The 27531-nt window shown below is 48.3% G+C and overlaps 1 protein-coding gene across 1 annotated transcript in view; it reads right to left on the reverse strand.

Moving 5' to 3' along the window:
- The window catches only part of LOC147090500 (pentraxin-related protein PTX3-like), a 47474-nt gene that overhangs the window by 13397 nt on the left and 6546 nt on the right, over nucleotides 1-27531 (reverse strand). The window contains exon 2 of the mRNA XM_085977267.1: nucleotides 23468-23965. Coding sequence (XP_085833393.1) covers nucleotides 23468-23965 — 498 coding nt within the window. The remainder of the gene's footprint in view (nucleotides 1-23467; nucleotides 23966-27531) is intronic.

The following is a 27531-nucleotide window of genomic DNA, read 5'->3' on the forward strand; positions in this document are numbered from 1 at the left end:
TGTATTCTCCTTATTTAAGGAAGGATATACTTGCATTGGAGGCAGTTCAGAGAAGGTTCACGAGGTTGATTCCTGGGATGAAGGGGTTGACGTATGAGGAAAGGTTGAGCAGGTTGGGCCTATACTCATTGGAGTTTAGAAGAATGAGAGGCGATCTTATTGAAACATATAAGATACTGAGGGGGCTCGACAGGGTAGATGCTGAGAGAATGTTTCCCCTCGTGGGGGAATCTAGAACTAGGGGGCTTAATTTCAGAATAAGGGGGCACCCTTTTAAATCGGAAATGAGGAGGAGTTTCTTCTCTCAGAGGGTCGTGAATCTTTGGAATTCTCTTCCCCAGAGAGCTGTGGAGGCTGGGTCATTGAATATATTCAAGGCTGAGATAGACAGATATTTGCACTACAGGGGAGTCAAGGGTTATGGGGAGCGGGCAGGGAAGTGGAGTTGAGGCCAAGATCCGATCAGCCATGATCTTATTGAATGGCGGAGCAGGCTCGAGGTGTCAAATGACCTTCTCCTGCTCCTACGTCTTATGTTCTTACGTTCTTATTCCTCTCAATCCACCAGCAGTTAAATCAGCACAAACCGAGGATGTCCTGAGGTCGTGAAAGGTGCTAAATAAATGCAAGTCTCTCTTTTAAAGCACATAGAGATTGCAAGATGATAAAAGACCAAGATCCAACTCGTTCGCCTTGTACCTGGTTGTCGCATGATACAACGATAATGGGAGCTATTGACTAATCCTAGCAATCAATCTCTAACAATCAATCTACAACTCCACTTGCCTGGATGTGTTGCAGCTCCAACAACACTCAAAAAGCTCAACACCATCCAGGACAAAGCAGCCCGCTTGATCAGCACCCCATCCACCACCTTAAACATTCACTCCCTCCACCACCGGCGCACCGTGGCTGCAGTGTGTACCATCTACAAGATGCACTGCAGCAACTCGCCAAGGCTTCTTCGGCAGCACCTCCCAAACCCGCGACCTCTTCCACCTAGAAGGACAAGGGCAGCAGGTGAATGGGAACACCACCACCTCCAAGTTCCCCTCCAAGTCACACACCATCCTGACTTGGAAATATATTGGCCGTTCCTTCATCGTCGCTGGGTCAAAACCCTGACACTCCCTCCCTAACAGCACTGTGGGAGTACCTTCACCACACGAACTGCAGCGGTTCAAGAAGGTGGCTCACCACCACCTTCTCAAGGGCAACTAGGGATGGGCAATAAATGCTGGCCTTGCCAGCGACGCCCACATCCCAAGAACAAATAAAAAACAACAACAGACCCAGGCACGAGGCGAGGAAAACCCACCCCAGTGGTTGCAGAACTTTGGGAACCAGAGGCCCAAAGCCATCAGTTCCTCCCGAGCATGCTGCAATAGAGCCACCTGGTGGACTACTGATGTATATAATAATAAAGCCATGCGCAGTACAGTTCTTACCGGAAGCCATGTTGTGCTGTTGTGTATATATGCTGTGTCCCAAGATATCACAGAATTGGCGATGAAGATGCGATTGCGGATTCCCTAGCTGAAATTTTTGTTGGAGGATAATCCTGCCAACCGACGGAGGGACTGTTAGAGGTTCTTCGTTTTGCAGAAAAACTTAAAAATCCGAGGTAAATTTCGAGCACAGGTGGCTGAACTGTCGACGTTGCCAAAGCCCAGATGGCCGCGCCTATGGGAATAATAGGGTGCTTGGGTGAGTTCCATCATGACCGAGAGACTTTTGGAGCATATTTGGAGCGGCTAGAAATGTTTTTCACCGCGAATAGTATTGTCAAAGTCCCCGATGATGTAAACCGTAACCGGGCGGTTTTAGAAATGAAAAGGGCTATTTTTTTGACTGAAGCAGGCCCCGGGGTGTATGAAACCCTGAAAAATTTGCTCGTTCCCGCCAAGCCGAAGGACACGCCACTGAAGGAGATCCTCACCAAGTTAGAACAGCACTACAGTCCTGAGCCCCTGGAAATTGCTGAAAGTTATCGTTTTGGAACATGTGATCAATTAAATAACGAGGGTATCAGTGAGTACATTGTAGCTTCAAAAAAACCTATCCATTCACTGTCATTTCGGAAACTTTCAGGACCGAGCTTTGCGTGACTGCTTTGTTTGTGGGTTGAAAAATGAACGTATCAGAAGTAAATTGTTGACAATCCCTCACTTGACTTTTGACTCCGCTTGTCAGACAGCTATGTCGCTGGATATGGCCGACTGATACTCCCGAGAGTTCCGTGCCATTTCCAGTCCTCAGACAACTGAGGTGAATCGGCTGCAGGCTAAAAGTAAAAGGCAGTTGGACCCCAAGGCCTCAGCAACTGGCCAAGGTAACAGTGCATTGAAGTCATGCTATCGGTGCCTGGGACAACACATCGCTCAAAGCTGTCCATATGTGAAGGCAGAGTGTTTCTACTGCAAGGAAACTGGACATCGTGCGAAGGCGTGCCGACAGAAGAGTAAACCGACTGACAATGCTCGAAGTAGAAATTGCCAGACACTACATACCGATGAAGAGAAGCAGCAGGACGAGGAGTTTCTGGAGATTCACGTCATCAGGAGCACAAAGGTATCTAAGAGCGATTCGCGAGGCATCGTCATCCAAGTAGATGTCGCAGGAACCAGGGTACCAATGGGAATCAACACTGGTGCATCCATGAGCGTAGTACCGGAATCACTATATTGCGACAAGTTGCGTGATTATCGACTAGAGAAATCGAAGGTAGGGCTGCGAGGCTACTCAGGAGAGCAAATCCCTGTAGTAGGAAGTGTCACCATACCAGTGAAATACAAGGATCAGTGTCAGAGCTTGCCTCTCATAGTAGTGGCAGGAGGCAAGCCTGCCTTGATAGGTGGAAATTGGTTGGGGATCACTGAAGATGGATTGGAATGAGATTTTTCGTGTGGAAGCGAAATTTGCCTCGAAAGATGATGTCATCAAGCAGCGTCCGAAGGCGGGCAGTCCGATCCAAGACTTCAAGGCGAGTGTCAGAGTGCAGAAGGACGCAAGAGCAGTTTGCTGCAAGCCACGTCCCGTACCAGGATGCGCAAGAGGCCAGAATTGGAGGAGCGCAGAGATCTGGGAGGGTTGTAGGTCTGGAGGGGTGGGGGGGGGGGGGGTGGGGGAGGGTGAGGGCACGGAGGAATTTGAACACGAGGAGGAGAATTTTAAAATCGAGGCGTTGCGGGACCGGGAGCCAATGCAGGTCAGCGAGCACAGGGGTGATGGGTGAACGGGACACGGTGCAAGTTAGGATACGGGGCAGAGAGAAAGAAAAGACTGAAGGGAGTCTTTGCATGTGTCTAACTCTTAACCCACCCAACAAAAGCCTCAACACCAAAGGGCAGTTCTCCCATTCTCAGTCAGAGCTGGACTCCGTCACACAGCAAATAAAAAACACTAGGGGAGCAGGGAATAACCGACCAACAGATCCATTGAAAATTATTATCTTGATTATGAAGAGGTTGGAGGCAGTTCAGAGATGATTCACACGGTTAATTCCAGAGATGAGGGGGTTGACTTATGAGGAAAGGTTGAGCAGGTTGGGCCTATACTCATTGGAATTTAGAAGAATGAGAGGTGATCTTATTGAAACATATAAAATACTGAGGGGGCTCGACAGGGTAGATGCAGAGAGGATGTTTCCTCTCGTGGGGAAATCTAGAACTCGGGGGCACAGTCTCAGAATAAAGGGTCGCCCTTTGGAACTGAGATGAGGAGGAATTTCTTCTCTCAGAGGGTCGTAAATCTGTGGAATTCTCTGCCCCAGAGAGCCGTGGAGGCTGGGTCATTAAATACATTTAAGGTGGAGATTGACAGATTTTTGCAAGATAAGGGAGTGAAGGGCTATGGGGAGCGGGCTGGGAAGTGGCTTTGAGCCCAAGATCAGCCATGATCTTACTGAATGGCGGAGCAGGCTCGAGGGGCCAAGTGGCCTATTCCTGCTCCTATTTCTTATGTTCTTATGTTCTTATGAGAGGAGCTAACTTTGAAGTTTAATCAGTGCCACATCTCCAGCACTCAAGAATAGTAATTAATCAAGTTTTTCTCTAAATAAGTTCAGTCTCTGGTTTATGTAGAGCAGGATTAGGCTGTACTTTACAAACTGGAGACTCAACGAGTTCAAACTGTGGAAGTTTGGGGGCAGGCCTCTGAAGGTTTATTTTCCCTCTCGTCCAGCGGTTTAAACACATCTGCTTTCAATTGACGGGGACATCATTTTTTGAGCTGGCCGAGCGTTACAACGTCTCCCGGCCACTGTAAACAAGAAACCCCCCTCGCTTCCATCCCCACTCCGGCAGGGGAGAGGGACTATTTAAAGAAACTGATCTTTGGCTCAAACGTTTTCATTCTGTACAAGTGTAAAGAAAACAAAGCCAGTAATTGCTGGCAAGGACCGTCGGTGTCTGAAGAGAGAACAAGTCCCCTTGACATTGTGGAGCTGGGGTCCGTGCCTCAGAAAGGTTGCGACGGAAAAGAAGGAAGACCTGCATTTATACCGCGCCTTTCACGGCCTCAGGATGTCCCAAAGGCGCTTGGCAGCCAATGAAGCCTCGCCACTGTCGTAATGCGGCAGCCAGTTAGCGCACAGCAAGATCCCGCAAACAGCAATGTGATAATGATCAGATCATCTTGTTTTTTTTTTTATTCGCTTATGGGATCTGGGGCGTCGCTGGCAAGGCCAGCATTTATTGCCCATCCCTAGTTGCTCCTCGAGAAGGTGGTGGTGAGCCGCCTTCTTGAACCGCTGCAGTCCGTGTGGTGAAGGTGCTCCCACAGTGCTGTTAGGGAGGGAGTTCCAGGATTTTGACCCAGCGACGATGAAGGATCGGCCGATATACTTCTAAGTCAGGATGGTGTGTGACTTGGAGGGGAACTTGGAGGTGGTGGTGTTCCCATTCACCTGCTGCCATTGTCTTTCTAGGTGGGAGAGGTCGTGGGTTTGGGAGGTGCTGCCAAAGAAGCCTTGGCGAGTTGCTGCAGTGCATCTTGTAGATGGTACACACTGCAGCCACGGTACGCCGGTGGTGGAGGGAGTGAATGTTTAAGGTGGTGGATGGGGCGCCAATCAAGCGGGCTGCTTTGTCTTGGATGGTGTCGAGCTTCTTGAGTGTTGTTGGAGCTGCACTCATCCAGCCAAGTGGAGAGTATTCCATCACACTCCTGACTTGTGCCTTGTAGATGGTGGTTAAAAAAAAATCTGTTTTTAATGATGTTGGTTGAGGGATAAATATCTACCCCAGGACACCGGGGAGAACTCCACCGCCCCCCCGCTCTTCTTCGAAATAGTGCCCGTGGGATCTTTTACATCCACCTGAGAGGGCAGACGGGACCTCGGTTTAACGTCTCATCTCCGAAAGACCTGTACCTGAAACAATAAGCTGCCCACGTATTCTTGACCTCCCTCCCCTCCTCTCCCGAAGTCCCTGACTCTCTCTCTCTCTCTACGCTATGGTACCATTACCTTGCCCAACGGGGCTATTCCTTGTGAGGGATTCACGCGGGTCAGTGGGCTATTGAACCACGGTGGGGGGGGTGGCGGGGGGCGTCACACCCGAACTTACATCCTGTGTCCACACGCGGCCACTTTCCAGCAGGGAGAGGGGTCACTGGATAAAGATCCAGAATGGGACCCCCTCCTGTTTCCCCCACACACACACAGGTCTCCCCCCCACCCCCACCACCCTGCCCCCATTCCCAGCTGATCTGTCTCCTCCTAACCCTAACCCAAGCCACAGTTAAATGCAGCAACCCAGCCAGCTCATTGCAGGCCCGGGACTGAACCTGAGTGGGACCTATATTAATTCTCGGGATGTGGACGCCACTGGCACTTATTGCCCTGTCCCCAGTTTGCCTTAAATTGGATACAACAGAGTGGCTTGCTTGCCTGTTTCAGGGAGCAGTTAAGAGTTAACCACGTTGGTGTGGGACTGGAGTAGGCCCAGACGGGGTAAGGATGGCAGGATTCCTTTCCTGAAGGAACCAGTTGGCTTTTTAAGACAGTTCGACAGCATCATGGTCACTTTTAGTGATATAATCTTACAACAACCTGCATTTATATAGCGCCTTTAACAGAAGAACATAAGAAATAGGAGCAGGAATAGGCCACTTGGCCCCCCGAGCCTGCGCCGCCATTCAATAAGATCATGGCTGATCTTGGGCTCAAAGCCACTTCCCTGCCCGCTCCCCATAACCCTTCACTCCCTTATCTTGTAAAAATCTATCTCCACCTTAAATGTATTTAATGACCCAGCCTCCACAGCTCTCTGGGGCAGAGAATTCCACAGATTTACGACCCTCTGAGAGAAGAAATTCCTCCTCATCTCAGTTCTAAATGGACGACCCTTTATTCTGAGACTGTGCCCCCGAGTTCTAGATTTCCCCATGAGGGGAAACATCCTCTCTGCATCTACCCTGTCGAGCCCCCTCAGAATCTTATGTTTCAATAAGGTCCCCTCTCATTCTTCTAAATTCCAATGAGTATAGGCCCAACCTGCTCAACCTTTCCTCATAAGTCAACCCCCTCATCTCTGGAATTAACCTAGTTAATCGTCTCTGAACTGCCTCCAATGCAAATATATCCCTCTGTAGGAACGTGGGTTCCTAGCTAAAAGACTGAGTTTGACTCAGGCAATCAAACAAAACGAACTTTAATGAAACAAACAGGTTTTAACAAGAAATTGCAGGATAAAATCGAATGTAGGTCTGCTCTCTTCAGAGGCTCCACGAGGACTGCCTAGGGCGGTCCCGGGCTGACGTCATGACATCATCACGTTCTTCCCGCCAGTGGGGGATCACGTGATGAACGGCGTGACGTCATCATGTTTTAACCGCGCTGTTAAAGTAACCACGCTCTGTACAGTTAAACAGTATAAATACAGATACAGACTCAGGCTGTAGCTAACATGTTGTTAAAGGAATTATATACAAACGATCTGAGTCTTTTGGTGGCTCCGCCACACCTCCTTAAATAAGGAGACCAAAACTGTACGCAGTACTCAAGGTGTGGTCTCACCAATGCCCTGTACCGCTGCAGCAGGACTTCCCTGCTTTTATACTCCAACCCCCTTGCAATAAAGGCCAACGTTCCATTTGCCTTTTAATGTAGTAAAACGTCCCGAGGCGCTTCACATGAGCGATTATCAAACAAAATTTGACACCGAGCCACATAAGGAGATATTAGGGGCAGGTGACCAAAAGCTTGGTCAAAGAAGTAGGTGTTAAGGAGCCTCAAAGGATGAGAGAGAGAGAGGCAGAGAAGTTTACGAAGGGAATTCCAGAGCTCAGGGCTTAGAGCACAGAAAGAGGCCATTTAACCCATTGTGCCTCTGCCGGCTCTCTCAAAGAACTAACAATTAGTCCCACTACTCTCCTCTGCTCTCTCCCCCATAGCCCTGCAATATTTTTCCTTTTCAAGCATTTATCCAATTCCCCTTTTGGAAGTTGCTGTTGAATCGGCCTTCAGGCAGCGCATTCCAGATCACAACAACATTGTGTAATATAAATTCTCCTCATCTAGTTCTTTTGCCAATTATCTTAAATCTGTGTCCTCTGATTACTGACCCTCTGCCAGTGGAAACGCTTTCTCCCTATCCACTCAAATGAAACTAGTATTTTAATTTCCAGATTTATTTTAAACCGAATTCAAATTTTGCAGATTGCCGCGGTGGAATTTGAACCCAAATTCTACTGGATTACTAGTTCAGTAATATAACCACTACACCACCATACCCTGGTCTGTTAGTGTTAATAACTGGCTGGAATATAGTAACATAGAAACATAGAAGATAGGAGCAGGAGTAGGCCATTCGGCCCGTCGAGCCTGCTCCGCCATTTAATGAGATCATGGCTGATCATCCAAATTCAGTACCCGGTCCCTGCTTTCTCCCCATATCCCTTGATACCTTTAGCCTTAAGAAATATATCTAACTCCTTCTTGAATATATTTAATGAATTGGCCTCAACTGCCTTTTGTGGTAGAGAATTCCACAGGTTCACCACTCTCTGGGTGAAGAAATTCCTCCTCATCTCTGTCCTAAATGGCTTACCCCTTATCTTTAGACTGTGACCCCTGGTTCTGGACTTCTCCACCATTGGGAACATTCTTCCTGCATCTAGTCTGTCCAGTCCTGTTAGTATTTTATAAGTTTCAATGAGATCCCCTCTCATTCTTCTAAATTCCAGCGAATATAAGCCTAATCGACCCAATCTCTCCTCATACGTCATTCCTGCCATCCCAGGTATCAGTCTGGTGAATCTTCGCTGCACTCCCTCCATGGCAAGAGCATCCTTCCTCAGATAAGGTGACCAAAGTAGCAGGAGCCTGACTGTTTCCACTCACTTGATTGATTCCTGGGATGAGAGGGTTGTCCTATGAGGAGAGATTGAGTAGATTGGGCCGATACTCTCTGGAGTTTAGAAGAATGAGAGGTGATCTCATTGAAACATATAAGATTCTGAGGGGGGATTGACAGGGTAGACGCTGAGAGGTTGTTTCCCCTGGCTGGAGAGTCTAGAACTAGGGGGCATAGTCTCAGGATAAGGGGTCGGCCATTTAAGATGGAGATGAGGAGGAATTTCTTCACTCAGAGGGTTGTGAATCTTTGTAATTCTCTGCCCCAGAGGGCTGTGAATGCTGAGTCGTTGAGTATATTCAAGGTGGAGATGGATAGATTTTTGGACTCTAGGGGAATCGAGGGATATGGGGATCGGGCGAGAAATTTGAGTTGAGGTCGAAGATCAGCCATGATCTCATTGAATGGCGGAGCAGGCTCGAGGGGCCATATGGCCTCCTCCTGCTCCTATTTCTTATGTTCTTTACGTTATACCCTGCATTTGAAAAACTTTGGCCCAGAAATTCGGGTCTCCATGGGTGAGTACGCACAGAGTACTCACCCGTAAGCCCGATGGAAGTGTCGGTTTCCTGCATGCACTGCGCATGCGCGGGAAACCGGCACTTCCATTCCTCTGAACGAAGAGGTTCAGAGGTCGAACGCGTGCGCGGGAGAGGCAGCGCGTATGCATCAAACTTACGTTTTTTTTACAGGTTTTCCCGCGAGGGTAAGCCTGCAGGATTTAGAAATGTAAAAAGCAGGCGTAAGGCCTGCTTTTTACAAGGTAAGTGGTGAATTAATTAAAATTAAAAAAAATTTTCCACAGGTTTATTATTTTTAAATACTTTAAAGCAAGGTAAGTTTATTTTTAGCCCCGTTAGAATATAAAATTATTTTTTTCAAAAATTGAAATTATTGTTTAAAATAGTTATTTCATGTAATTTATAGTTTATTTAAAAAATGTGACTTTAAAAAAAAATGTATTTGAATGTTTAGTGCTATTTTGGGGCCGTAGTATTTCTAAGTTTTGACAGCACTTCCTGTCACTACTTATGAATGGGCTTTTCCCTGCTCCGATTGGCTGCCCATGGCCCACGTGATCCCAGGGGATGCATCGAACTAACTGCGCCCCTGGGATACACAAGCACCGCGCGCCGGCAGCTGGAGGAGGCCCAGGATCGGAATTCCACGGGGGCCCACAGCTCAACGGCCGGCGCGCAAGGTAAGTGCAGGTCGGGGGCTTGCACCCGCGGGAAGTCCCCGACCCGAATTTCTGGGCCAAAAATATTCCTGGAGGTTTTATCACGTGACCTCCTGGCCTCCTTCCATTCAAACAACCTTTTACTCCCTTGTCCAATATTTTTACACGGCTAACGAAAGCGTTCAAGGTAATTGGAACTGCGCACAATTATTTTTAACGCCCCTGTGACTTTTCTCCCGGCTTTTTTGTTCTGGTCGCAGCAGTGTCCCGGGGGGGCTTGACCTTCAAGGCCTGGGGGACTCCAGGGCAATCCTGTGGTGTGACTCCCTCCGTGTGCCCCACCCCCCCCCCTCCTTCTGCCTGGGAATTTTTCTGCCTTTCACTTGGCGCGGCTACAGTCAAGAACACAACAGCACCAGAAAGTGAAGCCAGACATTGTTCAAACGGTGGAAGGATTCCAACAGGCCGATCCAAGGCTCCACTCCATGTGGGGTCTCCCTGCTCATTTGGAGCTGCGTATGATGCCTTGTTTTTTGTATAGAAGTGAGTTGCAGGAGTGCTGGGGTGTTGGTGTGGGGGGGTTTAATGCACCGTGAAGCCTGGGGTGGTGGGGGGGGGGGGTGCAGGCAGCCCACGGTGGAACGGCTCGCCAAGGTTGTAAAGAGCACGGCAGAAGGCGAGGAGGCGTCACGATGGGTGACGATCAGCTCGGGGGGGGGGGGTCTTAAGAGGCTCGTAGATTGGAAGAGGGCTGGAGGAGGTGAGCGGGTCGTGGGAAAGAACGAGTTAGAGGAGAAGTTGTTGCAATGAGCCTTTCAGCACGGTGAGGAGGGGTGGGGGTTGTGAAAGGAAGAACATTTAAAGCTTAGGAGGACTAAAAGGAGGTACAGGGAACTGACTTTAGTGGCAGCCACAAAATAGAGGCAAGGGTGCAATCGAGAGAGGTTAGAGGAAAGATGCAAGTGAGTGTTTCCCTCTATCCAGTGCTGGCTAGTCTTTCATAGAATCACACAGCACGGGAGGCAGCCATTCGGCCCATCGTGCCTGGGCTCTCTGTGTATCTGTCTTACGGTGTGTGTGTCTCACTCTGGGTGGCATTGTTCTTTCTGAAAGCTAAGTCCTGCCGGGCATGAACAGAGAAACCTGGGGGTATATGTGCACAAATCATTGAAGGTGGCAGGGCAGGTTGAGAAAGCGGTTAAAAAAAAGCTTACGGGATCCTGGGCTTCATGAATAGAGGTATAGAGTACAAAAGTGTGGAAATTATGATGAACCTGTCTAAAACACTGATTCGGCCTCAACTGGAGTATTGTGTCCAATTCTGGGCATCGCACTTTAGGAAGGATGTGAAGGCTTTAGAGAGGGTGCAGAAAAGATTTATGATGATGATTCCAGGGATGAGGGACTTCAGTTACGTGGATAGACTGGAGAAGCTGGGGTTGTTCTCCTTAGAGCAGAGAAGATTGAGTGGAGATTTGATAGCGGAGTTCAAAATCATGAGGGGTCGGGACAGGGTAGAGAGAGAGAAACTGTTCCCATTGGCGGAAGGGTCGAGAACCAGAGGACACAGATTTAAGGTGATTGGCAGAAGAACCAAAGACGACATGAGAAGAAACTTTTTTATCTGGATCTGGAATACGCTGCCTGAGAGGGCGGCGGAGGCAGATTCAACTGTGGGTTTCAAAGGGGAATTGGATAAGTACCCGATGGAAAAAAATTTGCAGGGCTACGGGGAAAGGGCGGGGGAGTGGGACTAGCTGAAGTGCTCTTGCAGAGAGCCGGCACGGGCTCGACGGGCCGAATGGCCTCCTTCCGTGCTGTAACCATTCGATGATTCTAGGAGTCAAACGGGACCAGGTTTGCAGGCGAACACATCCAGGGTCAGAAAGCCGACAACAGAAACGATTACAAAACGCTGGTTAAGATTTTATGTAAATGTGTTTTGACTTTAATGCGAGTGAAAGGGCTGCCACGGATTGGAAAGGCTGATCCCTCAGGAGGCTTTGGTTTGGTCGCATTCCCATCGTAACACTGGAAATCCATGGGAAGCATGGATATCCTTGGAATACAGTGTGACACACAGTCTCCTATGTGTGCTTTTATTTCATGGATCATTGGTTCTTCCATGTCCCCCGGGTTGCATTTGATATAATCAGTTTCTTAAGGAGCTTATACTTTCCCACACCCTGTCTACTCGCTCCTGCCCCACTTTAGTGCTCTAGACGTCTATCAATGAGAAAAATCTGCGCTGCATTGCCTCGTTGCCAGCGCACTGTCCTGCTTCCAATTACCGAGCAAGATACGTCGGATCTGGCATAGGCCCGTGACATCCCCGTTGCAAGAAGCGCACACACACACGGCTGTTTTCACAGGAACTCCCCCCAGTCCGTCAGCCAGCCAGCACCTTGTGCTTACTGCCAGGGGTGAAAGGTCAGCGAGCGAGACCAAAGGAAGGGAAATGTCAGGCTGACACAGAGCAGAGAGCAGGCCCAGGTTCTGAGGTCGCTGGGGTCGGGGGTGGGGTCGGTCACAGTGGTGCGTCTGATCCCTCACAGTATCCACGACGATCCTGAAAGTATTTTCAATGAGAGGGTGAGACTAGGACGAGCTTCAAGCTGGTAAAAGGTAAATTTAGAACGTCCTCTGGCAAATGAACCAGAGGGGGAGATAAGGAGACTTTTTTTTACGCAGCGAGTTGTTGTGATCTGGAATGCGCTGCCTGAAAGGGCGGTGGAAGCAGATTTAATAGTAACTTTCAAAAGGGGGAATTGGATAAATACTTGATGAGGAAAAATTGTAGGGCTACGGGGAAAGAACAGGGAAGTCGGACTAATTGGACAGAACATAAGAACATAAGAAACAGGAGCAGGAGTCGGCCAATCGGCCCCTCGAGCCTGCTCCGCCATTCAATAAGATCATGGCTGATCCAATCTTGGCCTCAACTCCACTTTCCCGCTCTCTCCCCATACCCCTCGACTCCCCTGTAGTTCAAATGTCTGTCAATCTTCGCCTTGAATATATTCAATGCCTCAGCCTCCACAGCTCTCTGGGGTAGAGAATTCCAAAGATTCACGACCCTCTGAGAGAAGAAATTCCTCCTCATCTCCGTCTTAAATGGGCGACCCCTTATTCTGAAAGTAAGCCCCCTAGTTCTAGATTCCCCTGTGGCAGAACCGTTGAATGACTCTGGCTAACTGTATATAATTCTCTTTAACGATGTTCTAACACCAGCCTAAACCTGTACCATTGTGTTAGGCATTACTGTGTTTTGTATATAGAGTTTGCATGTACGGGGCGCGGCCCCTTTAAGAGCGCGGGCAAATGCGATGACGTCACGTCGCAAACCACGGGGCTGCCCAGGCAGTCCTCGTGGCATCTCCGTTGAGTAAAGACCTGTTTAGTTGTTCTCTTGTGTCGATCTCCGTTATTCGTTGGAATTCGTTAATTCCTACACCCCCACTAGGGGAAACATCCTCTCAGCATCCACCCTGTCGAGCCCCCTCAGAATCTTATATGTTTCAATAAGATCACCTCTCATTCTTCTAAACTCCAGTGAGTATAGGCCCAATCTGCTCAACCTTTCGTCATACGTCAACCCCTTCATCCCAGGAATCAACCTCGTGAACCTTCTCTGAACTGCCTCCAATGCAAGTATATCCTTCCTTAAATATGGAGACCAAAACTGTACGCAGTACTCCAGGTGTGGTCTCACCAGCGCCCTGTAAAGTTGCATCAAAACTTCCCTACTTTTATACTCCATACCCCTTGCAATAAAGGCCAACGATGGGCTGAAAGCCTCCTTTCGTGTGGTAAGGCCCTATGATAGCAGGGAGTTCTTCACACAGAGAGTCATCAATACGTGGGATGACTCCAACATAGAGTGGAGGAGGCAGAAAGTCAGAAATCGTAGAATCACACACCACAGAAAGAGGCCATTCGGCCCATCGTGCCTGTGCCGGCTCTTTGAAAGAGCTCTCCAATTATTCCCCCAGTCCCACCTGCTCGTTCCCCCTAGCCCTGCAAGTTTCAAGTAATTCCCCTTTTTGAAAGCTACTGTTGAATCTGCTTCCACCGCCCTTTCAGGCAGCGCATTCCAGATCACAACAACTCGCTGCGTAAGAGACAACTCTCCTCATCTCTCATCATTTAGGAAACCATTGGAAGCTGCCTTGGGGTAACTGTAGGGTCTTTCTGGATCGATGAAGAAAGATGGGCCGAATGGCCATCCCTCATCTGTAACGATCTTCTGCTCGATGGAACTGCCCATGAGGTTGCCTGCTGTCAGCTGATGAACCTAAGTTTTTTTGGGGGATATACTGGAGTCTCCAGGCCGGCCTCCCACGTTCCACCCTCCATAAACTCGAGCTCATCCAAAACTCTGCTGCCCCGTGTCCTAACTCGCACCGAGTCCCGTTCACCCATCACCCCTTGTGCTCGTTGACCTACATTGGCTCCCGGTCCAGCATCGCCTCGATTTTGAAATTCTCATCCTTGTTTTCAAATCCCTCCATGGCTTCGCCCCCTCCCTATCTCTGTAATCTCCTCCAGCCCTACATCCATACAGTTTTGGTGTCCATACTTAAGAAAAGACATACTTGCTCTCGAGGCAGTACAAAGAAGGTTCACTCGGTTAATCCCGGGGATGAGGGGGTGGACATATGAGGAGAGGTTGAGTAGATTGGGACTCTACTCATTGGAGTTCAGAAGAATGAGAGGCGATCTTATTGAAACATATAAGATTGTGAAGGGGCTTGATCGGGTGGATGCGGTGAGGATGAGCAACCTGGCCACAGCACCGTGGAGCGGGGGGCCATTCAAGTGGGGGGAGTTAAAAGAAATGTTGTAGTGGTAGGGGATAGTATCGTTAGGGGGATAGATAGAGTTCTTTGCAGCCGAGAGCGAGAGTCCCGAAGGCTGTGTTGCCTGCCCGGTGCCAGGGTTAAGGACATCTCCTCTGGACTGGAGAGAAACTTGGAGTGGGAGGGGGAGGATCCAGTTGTCGTGGTCCATGTTGGTACCAATGACATAGATAGGACAAGGAAGGAGGTTCTGCTGAGGGAGTTTGAGCAGCTAGGGGCCAAATTAAAAAGCAGAACCACAAGGTTACCTGAGCCACGAGCGAATTTGGCTAGGACAAATAAAATTAGAGTTAAATGCGTGGCTCAAAGACTGGTGTGGGAGAAATGGGTTTTGCTTCCTGGGACACTGGCACCAGTACTGGGGCAGGAGGGAGCTGTTCCGTTGGGACGGGCTTCACTTGGCCAGTGCTGGGACTAGAGTCCTGGCGGATCATATAGCTAGGGCTGTAGAGAGGGCTTTAAACTAACTAGTGGGGGGGAGGTTCCTAGAGAGCAAATAATAAAAATGATAACAGAGGTAGCAGTGACTTAGGTAGCAGTGGGGAAATTAAAAACCAGAGCGTGTCAGGAAGGGGCAGAAGGTATGGAGTAAAAGGTAAAGTAATAAAAAGGGCAAAAGCAGGAACTAAGTGTCACAAAACATATTTGAAAGTTCTCTATCTGAATGCACGTAGCATTCGTAACAAAATAGACGAGTTAATGGCACAAATAACTACATATGGGTATGATCTTGTGGCCATTACAGAAACATGGCTGCAGGGTGACAATGCCTGGGAATTAAACATACCAGGTTATTTAACGATCAGGAAGGACAGGCAGGAAGGAAGGGGAGGTGGGGTGGCTATGTTAATAAAGGAAGGAATCACTGTAATACAGAGAAATGATATTGGGTCAAAAGATCAGGATAATGAAACAGTTTGGGTGGAGGTAAGGAATAATAAGGGGAAAAAAACACTAGTGGGCGTAGTCTATAGGCCTCCGAACAGTGGCAACTCTGTTGGACGGAGTATCAATCAGGAAATAGTTGAGGCTTGTAATAAGGGAACATCTATAATTATGGGGGATTTTAACTATCATATTAATTGGACAAATCAAATTGGGCAGGGCTGCCTTGAGGATGAGTTCATTGAGTGTATTAGGGATGGGTTTCTTGAGCAGTATGTAACTGAACCGACCAGGGGGCAAGCAACCTTAGATCTGGTCCTGTGTAACGAGACAGGATTAATTAAAAATGTCCTAGTAAAGGATCCCCTTGGAATGAGTGACCATAAGAACATAAGAACATAAGAAATAGGAGCAGGAGTAGGCCAATCGGCCCCTCGAGCCTGCTCCGCCATTCAATAAGATCATGGCTGATCTGATCCTAACCGCCAATCCACTATCACAGAACCATCTCCTGAATCTAACAGAATTAGACACACGAAGTAGGAGCAGGATCAGGCTACACGGCCCCTGGGCCCGCTCTGCTACCCACAGGGCCATGACCGATCCGAACCTAGACTCATGTCCAAATTCCTGCCCGCTCCCCGTAACCCTTAATTCCCTTTACTTCTAGGAAACTGTCTATTTCTGTTTTAAATTTATGTAATGATGTAGCTTCTACAGCTTTTTGGGGCAGCATATTCCATGGACCTACCACCCTCTGAGTGAAGTAGTTCCTCCTCATCTCAGTTTTGAAAGAGCAGCCACTTATTCTAAGACTATGCCCCCTAGTTCTAGTTTCACCCATCATCGGTTACATCTTCGCCGCATCCACCCGATCCAACCCCTTCACAATCTTATATGTTTCAATAAGATCGCCTCTCATTCTTCTGAACTCCCCTCATCCCCGGGATTAACCGAGTGAACCTTCTTTGTACTGACTCGAGAGCAAGTATGTCCTTTCTTAAGTATGGACACCAAAACTGTACGCAGTATTCCAGGTGCGGTCTCACCAATACCTTGCACAACTGAAGCGATACCTCCCTATTTTTATATTCTATCCCCCTAGCAATGAAAGCCAACATTCCATTGGCCTTCTTAATCACTTGCTGCACCTGCATACTAACCTTTTGAGTTTCGTGCACCAGGACCCCCAGATCCCTTTGTACTTCAGTACTTTCCAGTTTCTTGCCATTAAGATAATAACTTGCTCTACGATTTTTCCTGCCAAAGTGCATAACCTCACACTTTCCAGTATTGGATTCCATCTGCCAAATCTCTGCCCACTTACTCTGCCTGTCTATGTCCCCTTGCAGGTTTTTTATGTCCTCCTCACTCACTACTTTCCCTCCCATCTTAGTATCATCTGCAAACTTTGATATGTTACACTCGGTCCCCTCCTCCAAATCGTTAATATAGATTGTAAAGAGTTGGGGACCCAGCACTGACCCCTGCGGAACACCACTAGTTACTGATTGCCAGTCTGATAATGAACCATTTATCCCAACTCTCTGCCTCCTGTTAGATAGCCAATCCTCTATCCATGCCAGAATATTACCCCCAATCCCGTGATTTTTTATCTTAAGCAATAATCTTTTGTGTGGCACCTTGTCAAATGCCTTTTGGAAGTCTAAATACACTACGTCCACTGGTTGCCCTTTATCCACCCTATACGTTACTTCCTCAAAGAACTCCAGCAAATTTGTCAAACATGACTTCCCCTTCATAAACATGGTTGAATTCCATATTCAATTAGAGGGTGAGAAGGTTGGATCTCAAACAAGCGTGCTAAGCTTGAATAAAGGAGACTATGAAGGTATGAGAGCGGAATTGAGTAGAGTGGATTGGGAAAATAGATTAAAGGGTAAGACGATACATGATCAGTGGTGTACATTTAAGGAGTTATTTTACAACTTCCAAAAAATATATATTCCACTGAGAAGAAAAGGGTGTAAAAGAAAAGACAGCCATCCGTGGCTAAGTAAAGAAATTAAGGATAGTATTCGACTAAAAACAAGGGCATATAATGTAGCCAAATCTAGTGGGAGGATAGAGGATTGGGAAAACTTTAAAAGACAGCAAAAAATAACAAAAAGATTGATTAAGAAAGGGAAGATAGATTATGAAAGTAAATGAGCAAAAAATATAAAAACAGATAGTAAGAGTTTTTATAGTTATATAAAAAGAAAAAGGGTGGCTAAAGTAAATGTTGGTCCCTTAGAGGATGAGACCGGGAAATTAATGGTGGGAAATATGGAGATGGCAAAAACACTGAATGAATATTTTATATCAGTCTTTACAGTAGAAGACACTAAGAATATCCCAACACTGGACAAACAGGGGGCTAAAGGGGGGGAGGAGCTAAACACGATCAAAATCACTAAGGAAGTGGTACTCGGTAAAATAATGGGACTCAAGGCGGATAAATCACCTGGACCTGATGGCTTACATCCTAGGGTCTTGAGGGAAGTGGCGGTAGGGATTGTGGATGCATTGGTAATAATTTTCCAAAACTACCTGGACTCGGCAAAGGTTCCGGCAGACTGGAAAACTGCTAATGTAACGCCCTTATTTAAAAAGGGCAGTAGACAGAAGGCTGGAAACTATAGACCGGTGTAGGTAAAATTTTGGAGTCCATTATTAAGGAGACAGTAGCAGGACATTTGGATAATCATAATTTAATAGGACAAAGTCAGCATGGTTTTATGAAGGGGAAGTCATGTTTGACAAATTTGCTGGAGTTCTTTGAGGAAGTAACATATAGAGTGGATAAAGGGGAACCAGTGGACGTAGTGTATTTAGACTTCCAAAAGGCATTTGACAAGGTGCCACACAAAAGATTATTGCTTAAGATAAAAAATCACGGGATTGGGGGTAATATTCTGGCATGGATAGAGGATTGGCTATCTAACAGAAGGCAGAGAGTTGGGATAAATGGTTAATTCTCAGACTGGCAATCAGTAACTAGTGGTGTTCCGCAGGGGTCAGTGCTGGGTCCCCAACTCTTTACAACCTATATTAACGATTTGGAGGAGGGGACTGAGTGTAACATATCAAAGTTTGCAGATGATACTAAGATGGGAGGGAAAGTAGTGAGTGAGGAGGACATAAAAAACCTGCAAGGGGACATAGACAGGCTAAGTAAGTGGGCAGAGATTTGGCAGATGGAATACAATACTGGAAAGTGTGAGGTTATGCACTTCGGCAGGAAAAATCATAGAGCAAGTTATTATCTTAATGGCAAGAAACTGGAAAGTACTGAAGTACAAAGGGATCTGGGGGTCCTGGTGCACGAAACTCAAAAAGTTAGTATGCAGGTGCAGCAAGTGATTAAGAAGGCCAATGGAATGTTGGCTTTCATTGCTAGGGGGATAGAATATAAAAATAGGGAGGTATTGCTTCAGTTGTACAAGGTATTGGTGAGACCGCACCTGGAATACTGCGTACAGTTTTGGTGTCCATACTTAAGAAAGGACATACTTGCTCTCGAGTCAGTACAAAGAAGGTTCACTCGGTTAATCCCGGGGATGAGGGGAGTTCAGAAGAATGAGAAGCGATCTTATTGAAACATATAAGATTGTGAAGGGGTTGGATCGGGTGGATGCGGGGAAGATGTTCCCGATGATGGGTGAAACTAGAACTAGGGGGCATAGTCTTAGAATAAGGGGCTGCTCTTTCAAAACTGAGATGAGGAGGAACTACTTCACTCAGAGGGTGGTAGGTCCATGGAATATGCTGCCCCAAAAAGCTGTAGAAGCTACATCATTACATAAATTTAAAACAGAAATAGACAGTTTCCTAGAAGTAAAGGGAATTAAGGGTTATGGGGAGTGGGCAGGAAATTGGACATGAGTCTAGGTTCGGATCAGTCATGGCCCTGTGGGTGGCGGAGCGGGCCCAGGGGCCGTGTAGCCTGGTCCTGCTCCTACTTCTTGTGTTCTAATTCTGTGTTAGATTTCAGGAGATGGTTCTATTCACAGGGATTAGTGGAGACCTCGGGAACAGGCTGCCAGCTAGGAGTCCTTAAAGAGTAAATTGGGCCTGTTCCTGGCTGGGGTGGAGATCACCTCTTACAGAAGGTAAGTACTGCAGGAAATACAGGGACAGAGTGATCTCCTGGACGAGTTTCGATCGCCTAGATGGGTCGGAGAGGAATTTCCCAGATTTTTTCTCCCAAATTGGCCATTGGGTTTTTTACCTGGTTTTTCGCCTCTCCCGGGAGATCACATGGGTTCGGGTGGGATGGAGAGTGAAAGTAGATTTGAGGTTAGGATCAGATCAGCCATGATCTTATTGAATGGCGGAGCAGGCTCGAGGGGCCGATTGGCCTACTCCTGCTCCTGTTGCTTATGTTCTTATGTAACCCCTCCGAGATCTCTGCGCTCCTCCAATTTTAGCCTCTCACGCAGCCCCGATTTTAATCGCTCCACCATTGGCGGCCGTGCCTTCAGCTGCCTGGGCCCTAAGCTCTGGAATTCCCTCCCGAAACCTCTCCGCCTCTCCCTCGTCCTTTAAGACGCTCCTTGAAACCTCCCTCTTTGACCAAGCTTTTGGTCACCTGTCCTGATATCTCCTTATGTGGCTCGGTGTCAAATTTTGTTTGATAATCGCTCCTGTGAAGCGCCTTGGGGTGTTTTACTACGTTAAAGGCGCCGTATAACTGCAAGTTGTTGTTGTTGAGGAAGTACATTTCTAGTTTTGGAGGACTGGAGGGACACTCAAAGAACCAAATAACTGACCATAGTGGCCTCATAAGAAATAGGAGCAGGAATAGGCTACTTGGCCCCTCGAGCCTGCTCCATCCGACAAACTAGCGACAAGGTTGCAATACAGAGCGATGTTAAAGGTGTCAGCTGTGGCTCAGTTGGTCGCACTCTTGCCTCTGAGTCAGAAGGTTGTGAGTTCAGAGTCCCACTCCAGAGATTTGAGCACAAGATCCAGGCTGACACACACCCAATGCCTAGTACTGAGGGAATGCTGCACTGTCGGAGGTGCCGTCTCTTTGATCCCATGACACTATTGGAAGAAGAGCAGGGGAATTCTCCCTGGTGTCCTGGGGCCAATATTTATCCCTCAACCAACATCACTAAAACAGATTATCTGGTCATTATCACATTGCTGTCTGTGGGAGCTTGCTGTGCGCAAATTGGCTGCTGCGTTTCCTACATCACAACAGGGACTACACTTCAAAAAAAGTACTTAATTGGCTGTAAAGTGCTTTGTGAGGTCGTGAAAGACGCTGTATAAGTGAATTCGTTCCTTCCGTTTCTGATTATTCTTCTCAATCGACCAGCACAACCCAAGGATCTTAATAACAACAGAAAATGCTGGAAAAACTCAGCAGGTCAGGCAACATCCGTGGAGAGAAATTTGAGTTGACGTTTCGGGTTTGACCCTTCTTCAAAGCTGGAGAGAAAAGGAACTAGATCGAAGGCAGGGCTGCGATCGGACAAAAGAATAAAAGAACCAAAAGAAGTAAAAGAGATTAGAAGCTAGACGAGATGGTAATAGGCTGGGATTAGGTGTAAAGTGTACTGGCAGGGCAAAAGATAGCTGCCAGGTGTGAGAGAGAAACAAAAGGAAAGGGGGGGGGGAGGAAAGGAGTGGAAAAATATAAGTAAAAATGAAATAGGGGCCGAGGTTATGATCTGAAATTGTTGAACTCGATATTGAGACCGGAAGGCTGCAGAGTGCCTAATCGGAAGATGAGGTGCTGTTCCTCGAGTTTACGTTGAGCTTCCATGGAACAGTACAAGAGGCCAAGGACGGTGAGGTCCGAGTGGGAATGGAGTGGTGAATTGAAATGACAGGCGACCGGAAGCTCGGGGTCACCCTTACGGACTGAACGGAGGTGTTCCGCAAAGCGGTCACCCAATCTGCGTTTGGTCTCCCCAATGTAGAGGAGACCGCATCGTGAGCAGCGAATACAGTATACTACATTGCGAGAAGTACAAGTAAATCGCTGTTTCACCTGGAAGGGGTGTTTGGGGCCCTGGACAGTGGGGAGGGGGGAGGTATAGGGGCAGGTGTTACACCTCCTCCGCTTGCAAGGATCTTAATGTTCTGTCAAAATTCCTCTTTTAAAAGGGGTCCTGATTATAAGACCCCTTCGACTGAGGACTGAGCGCTACCCTATAGAAAGGTAAGAGCATATAACTAGGACCCTACGAGAAGATGCGATAAATCGTAAACGTCATTTTTTGCGCTCAAAAACAACTGAATTCTCTACTCATTTGATTTAAGCAATGTAGATAGTACAGCAATTTAGTGCTCACTGAAACTGATCATTTGAATGGTGATGGTGCAAAAAAGATTTACAAGAACAGAAGTGAGAGGTTCATAACTATCAGGAAAGACTGAACAGACTGTGGCTCGTGTCTCTGGAAAAGAGAAGGCTGAGGGGTGACCCGATAGTACTGAAGTACAAAGGGATCTGGGGGTCCTGGTGCACGAAACTCAAAAGGTTAGTATGCAGGTGCAGCAAGTGATTAAGAAGGCCAATGGAATGTTGGCTTTCATTGCTAGGGGGATAGAATATAAAAATAGGGAGGTATTGCTTCAGTTGTACAAGGTATTGGTGAGACCGCACCTGGAATACTGCATACAGGTTTGGTGTCCATACTTAAGAAAGGACATACTTGCTCTCGAGTCAGTACAAAGAAGGTTCACTCGGTTAATCCCGGGGATGAGGGGATGGACATATGAGGAGAGGTTGAGTAGATTGGGACTCTACTCATTGGAGTTCAGAAGAATGAGAGGCGATCTTATTGAAACATATAAGATTGTGAAGGGGTTGGATCGGGTGGATGCGGGGAAGATGTTCCCGATGATGGGTGAAACTAGAACTAGGGGGCATAGTCTTAGAATAAGGGGCTGCTCTTTCAAAACTGAGATGAGGAGGAACTACTTCACTCAGAGGGTGGTAGGTCCATGGAATATGCTGCCCCAAAAAGCTGTAGAAGCTACATCATTACATAAATTTAAAACAGAAATAGACAGTTTCCTAGAAGTAAAGGGAATTAAGGGTTACGGGGAGTGGGCAGGAATTTGGACATGAGTCTAGGTTCGGATCGGTCATGGCCCTGTGGGTAGCGGAGCGGGCCCAGGGGCCGTGTAGCCTGATCCTGCTCCTATTTCGTGTGTCTAATTCTGTTAGATTCAGGAGATGGTTCTGTGATAGTGGATTGGCGGTTAGGATCAGATCAGCCATGATCTTATTGAATGGCGGAGCAGGCTCGAGGGGCCGATTGGCCTACTCCTGCTCCTATTTCTTATGTTCTTATCTTATGTTCTTATAGAGGCCTTTAAGATTATGAAGGGGTTTCGATAGGGTAGACGTAGAGAAGATGTTTCCACTTGTGGAGGAGACCAATATAAGATAATCACCAATAAATCCAATGGGGAATTCAGGAGAAACTTCTTTACCCAGAGAGTGGCGAGAATGTGGAACTCGCCACCACAGGGACTTGAGAAGAATAGCATAGATGCATTTAAGGGGAAGCTCGATAAAAGAAAGAAAGACATGCATTTATATAGCGCCTTTCACGACCACTAGATGTCTCAAAGTGCTTTACAGCCAACAAAGTACTTTTGGGAGTGTAGTCACTGTTGTAATGTGGGAAACGCGGCAGTCAATTTGCGCACAGCAAGCTCCCACAAACAGCAATGTGATAATGACCAGATCATCTATTTTTAGTGGTGTTGATTGAGGGATAAATATTGGCCCCCGGACACTGGGGAGAACTCCTCCCCTGCTCGTCTTCGAAATAGTGCCTTGGGATCTTTTACATCCACCCGAGAGAGCAGACGGGGCCTCGGTTTAACGTCTCATCTGAAAGACGGCACCTCCGACAGTGCAGCACTCCCTCAGTACTGGCACTGGGAGCATCACAGCCTAGTTTTATTTATGTGCTCAAGTCCCTGATAAGCACATGAGGGAGAAAGGAATAGAAGGAGATGCTGATAGGGCGAGATGAAATAGGGGCGGGAGGAGGCTGGTGTGGAGCATAAACACCGGCACGGACCAGTTGGGCCGAATGGCTGTTTCTGTGCTGTAAGTTCTATGTGATTCTCTGAATGACCGAGCGAGATGGAGACTCTGTGGTACGTTCTGTGATTATGGTCAACCGGTGATCTATGGCCTCTCTTACCTGCGGGAGGAGCCTCAGTTGGCGTCCCCGAGTGTTGGGTAGGTTCCCGAGCCCTCAAGGTGCCCAGTTCGGCTCTAGCTTGCTGCAGCTCCTCAGTCAGGCCTGGGCACTGGTCCCGCTCGCCATCAGAGCCTGGCGGGGGCCCGGTTGCTCCCGGCCTCTCCAGCTTCTCCTCCAGCGCCCCCAGCCTGTCGTGGAGGCCCAGCACCAGCAGGAAGACCTCCTGCAGCTTCTTGGCGTCCTCCTGCTCCCGCTTGGCCGCGCCCTCGTGCCTCAGCTCCCACAGCTTGGCGAGGCGGGCGAGAGTACCGTCCGGCGGGCGGCCGGCGGCGGACCTGGCCAGGGCCCGGCGCACCTCGGAGCGCATCGCCTTGAGCTCGCCGGCCAGGGTCTCATCGACGGCGTGCAGCAGCATGTTCTGCCGCATCTGCGAGTCTTCCAACATCACGAAGGCCTTGTCCCAGTGAGAGAGGCCCTTGCGGCACGGGCAGCTCTCATCTGTGTGAGTGAGACGACAGGGTCGTAAAACAGGAGCATGGAACTGCTGCAGCAACAGAACACCGACACTTCACCCCGAGGACTGGCTCTGAACCCAGGCTCAACGCAAGACCGGTTTCTCACCCCTCGCTCCCTCTCATTCCGTCTCTCTTTCCCTTTTCTTTCTACTTATCTTTCCCCTCTGTTTACCTTCCCTCTTTCCTCTCTTTACACAATCATGCAATCATTTTCAGGTTGGCAAACTGTAACTAGCGGGGTGCCACAGGGATCAGTGCTGGGACCTCAACTATTTACAATCTATATTAATAGCTTGGATGAAGGGACTGAGTGTAATGTAGCCAAGTTTGCTGATGATACAAAGATAGGTGGGAAAGCAAGTTGTGTGGAGGACGCAAAGAATCTCCACAGGGATATAGATAGGGCTAAGTGAGTGGGCAAAAAGCTGGCAGATGGAGTTTAATGTGGGAAAATGCGAGGTTAACCACTTTGCTAGGAAAAATAAAAAAGCAAATTATTATTTAAATGGAGAGAGATTACAAAATGCTGAGGTACAGAGAGACCTCGGGGTCCTTGTACGTGAATCACAAAAAGTTAGCATGCAGGTACAGCAAGTAATTAGGAAGGCAAAGGGAATGTTGGCCTTTATTGCAAGGGGAATGGAGTATAAAAGTAGGGAAGTCCTGTTACAACTGTACAGGGTGTTGGTGAGACCGCACCTGGAGTACTGCGTATAGTTTTGGTCTCCTTATTTAAGGAAGGATATACTTGCATTGGAGGCAGTTCAGAGAAGGTTCACGAGGTTGATTCCGGAGATGAGGGGGTTGTTTTATGAGGAAAGGTTGAGCAGGTTGGGCCTATACTCATTGGAGTTTAGAAAAATGAGAGGGGATCTTATTGAAACATATAAGATTCTGAAGGGGCTTGACAGGGTAGATGCTGAGAGGATGTTTCCCCTAGTGGGGGAATCTAGAAGTGGGGGGCGTAATTTCAGAATAATTTCGGAAATGAGGAGGAATTTCTTCTCTCAGTGGGCTGTGAATCTTTGGAATTCTCTGCCCCAGAGAGCTGTGGAGGCGGAGTCATTGAATATATTTAAGGTGGAGATAGACAGATTTTTGAAAGGTAAGCGAGTGAAGAGTTATGGGGAGCGGGCGGGAAAGTGGAGTTGAGGCAAGATTAGATCAGCCATGATCATATTGAATGGCGGAGCAGGCTCGAGGGGCCGAATGACCTTCTCCTGCTCCTACGTCTTATGTTCTTATGTAAACAGCACTGAATTCCCTTCCTCTCTCATTCTGTCTCTCTCTTCCCCATTTTCTTTCCGTTTCTCGTTCCCTTCTCATCTTTTTGATTCCTTGTTTCTCTCTCTCTCTTGTTTTTCTCCCCCTCTCTCCCTTACTATTTATACCTCTTTCTCTCTATTCCTGTCTTTCACCCCCTCCTTCCCGTTCTCTGACATTCTCCTCTCTTTGATTCTGTCTCTCCCTCTCTCAGTCTCATTTATTTACTCTCCTCTTCCCCATATACCTCTACTTCTATCTGACTCTGTCTCACTAAGAAGAACTACCATTATCAGTACGGTACTTAAAACTTAATTACAGAAAATTATAATTAGGCAGGTACAGCATGGGTTAAATACAGAGTAAAGCCCACACTACACTGTCCCATCAAACACTCCCAGGGCAGGTACAGCATGGGTTAGATACAGAGTAAAGCTCCCTCTACACTGTCCCATCAAACACTCCCAGGGCAGGTACAGCACGGATTAGATACAGAGTAAAGCTCCCTCTGCACTGACCCATCAAACACTCCCAGGGCAGGTACAGCATGGGTTAGATACAGAGTAAAGCTCCCTCTACACTGTCCCATCAAACACTCCCAGGGCGGGTACAGCATGGGTTAGATACAGAGTAAAGCTCCCTCTACACTGTCCCATCAAACACTCCCAGGGCGGGTACAGCACGGGTTAGATACAGAGTAAAGCTCCCTCGACACTGCCCCATTCCTGTGACTAGCTCCAGAAGGAACCCCCCCCCCGAGCCCTCCCCAGCCCCCCTCCCCCCAACTGCCCCTCTGTGACATTTGCCAATTCCTGGGTTCGCCTCGCTGCTCCAGTACATTTCCCCATCGGGGGAGCAATAGCTAGTTACTGTTAATCCTGCGGTCAGTAAACGCAACCATGAATTATCTCTCGGGTCTCATACCAGCTTCTTCTGACAATACTAAAGCATTCCGTCAGGGAATATGACAAATAGAAACAGATCGCCTCTAGATGTGGTTAAAACAAGCTGTCAGGGGCTGGGCTGGGCGGTCCGCTCACGGACCTATCACATGTGGACTGATGTGTGAAACTCTCTCTCTGCTCTTAGGGTCCCATGTGCGCATTCAGTCACTGGCAGTAGGGGCAAGAGTGATTGAAAAGCTCAAGCCCCCCCCCCCGCCACTGCTACCACCACCACCCCCCCCCCCACCCCACATCATTGACCGGGGGAGGGGAGGGATCTGCTCACCACATTAATGAGACTGTGAATGCATTTCTTTCACGCAGGCACTGCCCAATTTACTATTAATAACTATCCCTGTAAACGGCCCACCTAGATCCTCAGTCTCGCTCAGAGAGGCAATCGAAATGCCACATTTGTACAGTGAGGGCACTATTTTGCAAATGGGAAACAGAAAACCCATACCCTGCTGAATAAACAGTGACTCTGTACAGCTACACAGTGAGTGATCCTTACCCTGCTGAATAAACAGTGACTCTGTACAGTTACACAGTGAGTGACCCTTACCCTGCTGAATAAACAGTGACTCTGTACAGTTACACAGTGTGTGACCCTTACCCTGCTGAATAAACAGTGACTCTGTACAGTTACACTGGGAGTGATCATTTCCCTGCTGAATAAACAGTGGCCTAGAAATTCGGTTTTGGCGCAGCGAGGGCTTTAGCGCCGGAAGTTAGTGCCGGCGCTAAGTCCCCCTGCGCGCGCCAAAAATTCAGTAGCGCCGCGCCCAAACGGCTGCTGGCGCTACTGAGGGGTCTCAGCGCCTCAAAACTGGCGCCACGCGCTGCATTGCGGCGCTATTCCAGCGCTGCGGCGCCCGCTGCGGTGCGGCAGGCTCGGGAAGTGCAGGCCTCCTCCTTCCGTTAAGGAGGAGCTGCCTGCACCCGGCCGCGGCCCGCGATAATCTTTTTAAAAATGAGCCCGGCACCTCGGACAAGTGCCGGGCTTGCTTCTGTTCCGGGGGGCGTGGGGGGGGAAGTCCGGGGAGGGAGCTGCGGCCAGACGGCCGGCGGGAAAGCGGCCGGCCGCCGCGGGGCCTTTAATGCGCCGGCGCAAAGTTCTGGAAGGCACCTCTGCCAGAACGTTGCTTGCGGCTGCCACGGGCGAGGCGGCCGCAACTCAATTTCCGAGTTCGGGCGGGTTACCATGGCAACCGGGACGCTGCGCACACCAATGACGTCATCGGTGCGGCGCAGCGCTACCGGCCTAACGCCAATTTAGGGCCCCTGTCAATTTCTAAACTGGCCATAACTTCGGCGCTAGGCCCTCTAGCGCCTCAAAAGT

The sequence above is a fragment of the Somniosus microcephalus genome, unplaced genomic scaffold (genome assembly GCF_052327205.1).
Source record: "Somniosus microcephalus isolate GS21.2 unplaced genomic scaffold, FLI_Smic_1.0 unresolved_chr4, whole genome shotgun sequence".
Classification (NCBI taxonomy): Eukaryota; Metazoa; Chordata; class Chondrichthyes; order Squaliformes; family Somniosidae; genus Somniosus; species Somniosus microcephalus.